Below are 9565 nucleotides of genomic sequence, written 5' to 3' on the forward strand. Positions count from 1 at the left end.
TTTTAAGTGTTCGTGATTGGTCAAATGCGTTCCGGTAGATTCCCACTGCTACCCTTTGTTTTGAATGCCCTTGTGTCGTGGTTTATTTTGGCGTGCAATATGTTTCCACGGGTGGCCGGTTCTCGGTCGGCAAAGACGGGGTAGTGGTGATTGTGGCCACATATGACAGCCGCGTAGTGGCTCGGCGTGGCTTGTATTGTGCCCGAACCACTCTGATTAACACTTGGGTCCTTTTAGCTGTTTGCGTCGGTCATTGTTCATGGTCCTTGGGAAAGAACGAAGCGCGTGTCTGGGCAAGGAAATGCTCATGTGAAGCCGTGAGTGGGGAACTATGTAACACGGACACTCTATGGAAGCTTTCGTGTCGTGTCCGACACTCCGACACGTGTCCGACACGCTCCGACACGTGGTCAACTCTCTCCGACACGCTCTAACACTCGAGTCCAGAATTCCGACACACAATTCCGATACGCACGGGGTCAATTTTAAACATTTATAATACTTGAGAGGTCAAAATATAAATATACACAAAAGAAGTAATAAAAGAAGTAATAAAATTGCTATAAATATACATGCACAGGGTCAATATTTTTTTTTTCAGTTTTGTTTTTTTAGAATTGTTTTAGTTTTTATAAAAGTCTTTTACTATGAAAGAAGTAATAAAAAAATGCTATATATGATAAATAAACAAATTTAAAAATATCATTTCAGCCTTTTTCTTTAAATAATATTTTTTTCTCTAAGTTTTGTGTATTATTGTAACAAATTAAAATAATGAATGATATTATTTAATATTTAATATATAACGTGTCGGAACGTGTCGAAATTCTCTATTTTTAAAAAATGACGTGTCGGCGTGTCGTGTCGTGTCGTGTCGCGTGTCGCGTGTCCGTGTTGGTGCTACATAAGTGGAGTGGGAATTGGCTAGTGGGCTTGTGTTGTTAGGGGTCTGTTGGGCTCAAAAGATTTGGATCTTGGTTTGATTTTTAAAAAAAAAAAAAAACTTGGGTTCTTTTGGGCGTAAAGAGAGCTTACCTGTAGTGGGCTTAAGAAGAGAGAAAAGAGTTGGGCTGGTTTGGGGTTTCCTTGCTTTGGGTTGGCCTTCCTTATTATTCCTCCTCGGATGGGCCTCATTTTGGGAGGGACCGGACTGGGCCTGATATGCAGGCAGAGTACGGCCGCGGGTTGGGCGACCCGGGTTTTTTTTTTTTTTATATAATACAATATTACTATTTAAATATTTAAAAATTAACAATAAAAATATTCCAATAAAAATATTTCCAAAAATCAGGAAAAGCTTAAGAATAGTCTTCGGATGGTTTTTCCTTGAAGTATTTGAAAATCCTTAAAAGAAAACAAAAAATAAATTGTGTTTAAATTCTTAAAAGCAAATGTCGGATTGCTATTTGCACATTTTCTTTATTCCAATTGCACCTTTATAATGCATGGATTGCTATTTCTTTAGCTTGGTTAGGAATGGAATTCTAGGACTCGTGATTAGTATAAAATGCTGAACAAATGCTTTGCTTGATGTTTAAACAAGTCTAGGTATCGAAAGGATATTGATTGATTAAATGGTGCAATCAGATCCTTGATCCTAATTTTTATAGTTGCGTAAGAGTAAAATATTTCTCTCAATATTTTATTTGAGTTTCCAATTGACCCATCAAAAACCAACTAATTGTAAATTCTTAATGTAAATGACTTGTAGGTTCAAATTAGTGGGTTTGGGAGAGCTTAGACTAAGTCTAGCCTTGGTGCTAGCCATTAACCTCCATGCTTGCAGGAGGGCTTCAAAGAGGTCTCGATAATACTTAACTTAAACACCTATATTGAACTAGAGAAAATTTGAAAAGGGAACTATTCAAATACCCTTTTCTTACAACACTACCAACAAGGAAATAGCTTAAACAAACAGTTTACAATTGACCAATAAATGGGCAAGTCCCCCTTACTTGTTAAGGTTAAGAGGGATGGGTAAAGACCAATTTTGATGCAACTTGAATAATCAAGTCATTCGCCTCTGCACGTATAGCTAGAAATTGTTGTGGAAATGATGGTAGAAATTACTATCTTCACCATGATTCACAATGTGCGAATGGCTGCACATCTGAAAATGTAGTTGCATCTGTGTCCACAAAAGATTTGCTAGATGTGAAACGAGAGACACGAGATTTAGCGGCCTCCATCTTTTCTTGATTTTGTTGGAAGCTCGAAGAGCTTTGGAGCTTCTTGATTCCCTCCAACTCCATTACCACTTCTTTCATTGTAGGCCGGTTCCTCCCAATCAAGCTCAAGCACCTTCTTGTGAGGTTAGCAACGGCTGCAATCTCTTCTTTCTTGCCTTCCTCCATGACCCGAGTGTCAATAATATCGAACAAACATTTTCGCTCCATTGAAATTACAAAATAGGCTGCGAGGCCCTTTTCTTCTTCTTCCCTAAGCCAAGAGATCGGTATTTGCCCTGTTAAGAGTTCAGTGAGGACCACTCCAAAACTGTACACATCACTTTTATCTGTGAAATGACTTGTTTTGAAGTACTCCGGATCCAAGTATCCAAAAGTCCCTCGCACCAATGTGGTTACATGAGTTTGGTCGAGGGATACGAACTTGGGTGTACCGAAATCTGCAACTTTAGCATGATATTTCTCGTCCAAAAGGATGTTGGTGGACTTGATGTCACGATGATAGATGGGTATAGAAGCTGCTGAATGCAAGTAAAATAAGTCTCCAACGATTTCGGTTGCAATTCGTAGGCGTGTGTCCCATGACATGAGAAGATCTTCATTCAGGTCATGTAGATACTTGTACAGAGTCCGATTTGGTATGAACTCATATACTAAAAGTGGGATATCTGTTTCCACGCAATAGCCCATTAGCTTAACCACATTCCTATGATCAACTTGCGAGAGAATGATGACCTCATTGATGAACTCTTCAACCTTTTCCTTGTCTATTAGTTTTGATTTCTTAACCGTAACTATTTTTCCATCGGTCAGCATTCCCTTGTAAAACAACGCCTTGTCCACCTTGGCCGAGTATCCTATTCTCGTTGAAATGGTCAGTGGCCTTCTCTAAATTCTTGAAACTGAATAATTTGCTTTTCGCAACGTTACCTTGAGGTGATGATGATAGATGTTTTTGCAATAAGGTGCCCCACTGCGTTTTAAAGTACTTCTTTTTTCGCTTAATTTCCTTTTTTTTCTTGATGACTCCGTATAACCACCGAGAGAGAAGCAACACTTGCGCTAATCGTCCAACGCCCGCTCCAAGGCCTGCAGTTCGGAAATTTGGCAGAGGACAGAGTCATAAAAAGCACCTGCTCTTAAGAATGTTTACTATTGTGCTAAATTATCCACGAAGGAACAGAGTAATTTGGAAGCAGGACAACAATAGATCTCATATTAAGTTATGGATATTCTTTCCATTGGCCAAGTAGAAATTTCTTCCCATCATAGGAAGCTACCAACTATATATGTGACAAACTTAGATTATGCATAGCTTGAAAATTGAATTCAAAACTTCGATCAAATCATGACATGTAGAAGAGTAGAGCAATACGTAAAAAAAATTTTAAAAAAAAAGTGAATGGATAGTCACGTTGGAATGAATGGTAAGGTAAAACTTACTTATGTACCTTTTCTGAACATAATTTAGGCTATGCTGTTCTATTTCTATCAATACTCTACAGCATGAAGCGGCTCAAATTTCTAATTTAAAAGATCTACTTACCAGTAAAAACGAATTTGGCTGTCTTTTTAGGGTCGTCGCAGAAATAAGTACCCAATTTGTTCACACACGTCTCCGGGCACATATTTGAATCCTCATATTAAGTCAAATCGAAGGAAGAAGGCCACAAAGACCAAATTTATTTTTCTAGGTTCATCATACTCGATTCAATTCTATGTTACGACCGTGGTTTTCCATTTATATTTTTATTCAATCAATTTTAGGAAAAATGTTCAACACGGTATATATTTTGACACTTAACCACTTTGTTTATTTTGGGCCTTTTCTCTCTCTCTTAGCATATGTCAACCTTCGTATATCTTTCATAATTTTATTTTCTTTTCAAAAAATAGCAAAAATAACCAATGGTACTCTCCTATGTTGACACCTACCCACCGTTAGTAATTATTTTTGACCTTATAGTTCTTTTTTAGGCCATGTTCAGCTATCACATTTTTTTTTCTTCAGAATTTTTTTTCCTAAAAAAAATTGCAAATATAAGCATTATCAATGTTCTTTCCATGATTACGTTTTTCATTCTATATGTTCTGTTTCAAATACATGGATTCATCCGAAAGAAAGTGTCAATATGCTAACAAAAATCGTTGAAATAATCTGTTATGGGACATTCTACAAACATAAAACAATTGCAAAGAAAAAAAAATGATGGCCCATTTTTTATATAAAAAGAATCATTAAATAACTTGAAAAATTCTAAAGAAATTACTTTTGAGGAAAATATCCACATTCGTTTTGATGTTATGGATGATATCACACGTGTGTCATGGTTGATTTTGTATATAAAGGAAATGATCAAATCTCATGCAAACACTTTAAAAGAATGGTTTTTTTTTTAAAAAAAAGTTAATTGACTTTAAAAGAATGGTTAATACTTAAAAAAATCAGAAATTGATATATCCGTGACAAATTTACCCAAAACTAATTTTTTAACAACAAAAAACCCAAAACTTGTATACCTTTGATAATTTACCCCAAATCGATACGCTTATAACAAATTTACCATTTTTAGCTTTTGTTAAATTTTATTCTCAAATTGCAAAGTTCGATAATATATGACATTTGACTAATGTATCAATTTGAGATTTTACTTTTTGTTTATCACAGTTGTACCATTTTTGTGGTTTTTTTTTTAATATTAATCTAATTTAAGGGAAAATATATATTTGTGACAAATATACCACTTTGAGGTTTTTGATAGTTGAACAAATTATTTTTGGGTAAATTTGCCACACGTGTACCTGTTTGAGACTTTTTGCAATCATTTGTGATATATTTATTACAGGTGTACCAATTTAGGGTTTTTCATGATTCAAAAATTAGTTTGAGGTAAATTCATCATAAGTGTATTAGTTTATAATTTTTTAGGGTATTAATCCTTAAAAGAGTTAAGTGTGAAAGAAAGACCCAGAGTCTATTTTTAAGTGTTATGAAGTATATATATAAATTAGTGGGGAGATATTTTCTATGCATCCTGGCATAGTAACAAAAATATCACCACATCTCATGATCCTTTAAAAATGTACATTTAAATTTTACATCATCTTACTTAAACTACTAAAAAAAATAAAAATAAAAATACTTTCATTATAGGACAACTGTACAATAATATCATCCAATTGATTTTCTCCCGATATACTTACATCTATCGAAAGAGAAGGCTATAGAGAGATTTTTATTTTTATTTTTAATGTCAGACGGAACCATTTAATTTTCGCGTGGACCAAACCATTATTTGTCTTGACAATTAATGGTCAAAACAAATTCAAGTTAAAAATTGAGTTAAAGGGGGAAGAGTTCAAAAATAAAGAATCAAATGACTGAAATTGCATCATGCTATATAACATTTTCGAGATTGGGAGTTTTATCATTCGTAGACTCCATGTTTAATTTATTTAGATGACAGGATGTAATATTCACGAATCTGGGTGCACCAAAGATGGATAGTCCTCGTTCATAAAATATGTGCCCAAATCAAACAGCAAACTTGAATTCCGAAGAGCTGTGTACGAACAACAAACATCCGATCCACTGAAAATGCATCAGGCTATATAACATTTTCTAAATAGTGGGATTTATCATTTATAGACTCCATGTTGCCTTTCTTGAAATGATAGGACGGGATATTCCCGAATCTGGGTGCACAAAAGATGGAGTCCTTATTCATAAACATGACAGAATGAAGAAATCTACTTACCTATGAGGACAGACTTGATTATCTTGCTTCCATCTACACAGTCATAGGAACCTCGTCGATTCACACACTTTCTTCTTCCAGGGCACGGATCGGTTGGACCTTTGCATTCATCCACATCTGAACAAAAGATGACAATCAAAATTAGTAGAGCCTCGTCTCTTTATTGGGCGTTTAGTATTGCATGCAAAGCTACTTCAGCCTCCAAAGAGCTACTTCTCCTTATTAGTACAGTGTTTCGATGTTGCGTTTCCAATGATTGGTGTGATAATATGTAACTGGTCTTACCTTCGCATCCAGATTTAATATAGGGGTTACCGGTGAAGCCCCCACGGCAAGAACACTGCAGAAATGGCATCTCCTTGGGATACGGTGAATTGAAGCTGAAATTGCTGCAATGATAGGAATCGCCATGTTTGTAAATCTCTGAGGCAGCTCGGGAGGATTTAGCTATCCCCCATTCTAGCACCACTGGGAAATGCCCGCTCGCCTTCAACTTATTGAAGTCCATAGTTGAAGATGTGAATTTCGACCTATCTCCCAAGAAGGCATACTCGCATTGATTCATTGGTGAATCCTTGTCGGGATTGAAAGTGATGGTGAAAGCCTGAAGATCCGGGGTAATCGTGGTGTGGCAGCATCCATCGCTGCCCGAACAAGTCATCTTCCTAACAACCTTGTCATCTTTGCAGCTAGATTTGCATCCTATGATTGACTTTTGGTTATCCAATAGAACGGCTATGTTGCAACCGACGGCGGCCAAGACGTTCCTTGACTCGGAGAAGATGAAATGGCTCCCGTTCAAGCTCACAGGCATAGAGCTTCCATTTCCCCTGCATGTCCCATTATGCCAGTAGATTATTGGAAGACTGACGGTGATCATGCCGTTCTTTCCACCATGGGAATTGGGTAGCGAAATGTTGAGCACCCTCAAGTTAAGCTTCTTCAGCATTGGGACGGCACTGTCGGTGCTCTCGTCGCAGAAGATCTCGTACCACTCATCGAGGAAACACCCGGTACCAAACCCGAAGGGAAAGGGAATGGTGACGGCACCACATGTTGAGAGGCAATTACCCTTCACCAGGGGAGCTGCTAGCGAGGCTTCTTCATGAAGCAGAAGCGACCCTAGAAGCAGAAGAATCTGAAACATTCTTGTTCCTGCTTCTTTTCTCAGGAAATCGTGGACCTGTTCGAGGAATGAACAGTGGGTGCAGCTACTTAGGGCACGTTTAGTAAAGTTCTGTTCAAAATTGTTTAGGAATGTAAATGAAAAAATTATTTCTGCTCCAGGGAACAATTTTTGAACAGAAGGCGCGTTTGGTAAATTTGTTCCGGAAATAAAAATGAACGAAACACGTTTGGTAAATTTGTATTCTTTTTATGTTTCTTTTAATTTTTAATTTTTTAATTTTTAATTTTTAATTTTTCTTTCTTTTTTTCTTCTTTTGGCCGGCGGCCTCACCCAGCCACGGCGAGCTACGGCGAGGCCGAGCTCGGGCTCACCCAGATCCGGCGAGCCCGAGCTCGCCCAGCCCACCGGCGAGGCTCGGCCTCGCCGGGCCACCGCCAGGCCGCCGAGCCTCGCCGTGGCTAGGCGAGCTCGGCCTCGCCGAGGGCCGGCGACGCTCCAAGAAGGTCGCCAGCCCTCAACGGCATCGCCGGCCCTCAACGGCTAGTCGCCAGCCATGGCCGAGGCCGAAACCGGCCAAAGAAGAAAGAAAAAGAAAAAAAGAAAAAAAAAAGAGAAGAAAAAGAGGAGAGAGAAAATTTGTTCTTAAAAATTGTTGAAAACAAAACATGTTTTTTTGTTTCTCGTTTTTGTTCCAAATGTTTGAAAACAAAAATAGATTTGGACAAAAACGCAAACAAACGTTTCGTTCTGTTCTTTGCTCCTCGAAAAAAAAAACAGAATTTTTGTTCATAAACAGAAAAAAAGAAAAAAAAAAAAAAAAAAAAAAAAACTTAACAAACAGGGCCTTATATGCCACTTTCTCCCGTTGTCGTGGACGCTATCATATCCGAGGATACTTTTGAGCAGAATTGTCAAAGCTTCAAATCCATCCTGGAATAGAAAATTCTCGACTCCTATTTTGGCGGCCAACTGAGAAGGATGTCTCCATCGGTTCTGTTTTGATGGCAATCGCGACTATTTCTTTTCAGTCTCAGCTGAATATGAAAATAGAAGAAATTAACTAGTAGACATAAAGATATTAAAAGTGATGAGATTTGGAGATATTTTCTTTTGTTCCCCGTTGAAATGTCTCCTTTCATAGAGGCTCTAAGTCATTTTAAGATTGGACGTCTTTGAAGGCTCCTCCTTTGTCCTGGATCCACATGAGGACGAGGGTTGAAAGGTCCTGTGAAATGGGATATTTCGGAAATATATGTGCATGTCCTCGTTGCGTGTCCCACGGTATTATTCTTTCGCCAACGATGACAACAACGAAACCGAAGCGATACACTGGTTCATACCTAATAAGTAACTGTATATACTGTCGCAACACTTTGGTGAACGTAATAAAAAATGTCACATCAGCATTGTTTTCCTTATTAAATTTTAAATTTTTTTTTTTTTTTTTTGGATGTGGTCCTTGTCCAGGTTGAGTGATGTGTAGGTGAAAACACCCCGTGCCACTCGCACATAACTGTATATACTACAGCAACGTATTGGTAAAAAAAGTATAAATAAAAAAAAAAAAGGTCAAGTCGGCATTTTTTTTCTCTTATTAAATTTTCAAGTTCTTTTTTGATGCGATGCACATCCACGTCATCTGTTTTTAGAACACAATTAAAAAATGAAGCACATTAATAATGCTATGTTGGCTAAATTGGACAGAATTAATGAAGAAACTTCATCATATCAACTTAATAAATTTTAGGACTTGATTCAATTATTCAAAAGTTTTAAAATTCGATTATACTTTTGTGATGAGTTTCATGGCTCGTGGTGCACTCGTCCAAAACAAATAAGCACACTAACCTTGTAGACAACCTTTATTTTTTTTCTTTTCTTTTTTGGAGAATTGAAATATCCGATAGCTCAAACTTCTTAGGTCTGGTCGAGCTCATATATAAGCTTTTCTCCATATCATTCCTCCATGGAGATAGGATCTTTTAATTCCATGCACTTTTTTTTGAGTCACAACTATTATAAGAATCAATGGAAGGTCTCAAACTATCAAGTGGGTGTTGGCAATATTTAAAATTTGAAAAATTGAACCTCTGAACGAAGATCCATATGCATTCATGCCATGACACAAGCACCCATACATTGCCAAATATGACGGACGATATTTCATTTTAAAAATGGTTGCGATTATATATATACATTTTTTTTTTTTTTGGTCGAAAAACAGCCATATATTAAGCACGCATCATAGAGGTTACAGCAAGTTCGGATAGTACAAGATCTTGCAAGAAAGAGGGTATCCGAGAGACCCAATTCGGAGGAAGTAAGGAGGCCCGATGGGCCTTTACAACAGAGTCCGCTAAAGTATTGGCTTCTCTATGACAGTAAATCAGATGGAGGTTAGGGCACCGAAGCTTCAATCTTAGGGTTTCGTCCGGGATAGGTCGAAGCTCCCATGGTCGTCGTTCAGGATCACGAAGCGCATCCACACATAC

General features: G+C 37.5%; 1 protein-coding gene across 1 annotated transcript; it reads right to left on the reverse strand.

The window, feature by feature from the left end:
* Window positions 1–1981: 1981 nt before the first annotated feature.
* On the reverse strand, window positions 1982–3153 carry LOC104427369 (wall-associated receptor kinase-like 22). The gene has a single exon (XM_039304624.1). The coding sequence runs from the start codon at window positions 3000–3002 to the stop codon at window positions 2076–2078; it is 927 nt and encodes a 308-aa protein (XP_039160558.1). The 5' UTR covers window positions 3003–3153; the 3' UTR covers window positions 1982–2075.
* Window positions 3154–9565: the final 6412 nt, after the last annotated feature.

This window comes from Eucalyptus grandis, chromosome 11, assembly GCF_016545825.1.
Source record: "Eucalyptus grandis isolate ANBG69807.140 chromosome 11, ASM1654582v1, whole genome shotgun sequence".
Taxonomy (NCBI): Eukaryota; Viridiplantae; Streptophyta; class Magnoliopsida; order Myrtales; family Myrtaceae; genus Eucalyptus; species Eucalyptus grandis.

Bases quoted from the DNA above. Each gene is read 5' to 3' on its own strand.
- LOC104427369 (XM_039304624.1), bottom strand. From the start codon at position 3,002: ATGCTGACCGATGGAAAAATAGTTACGGTTAAGAAATCAAAACTAATA.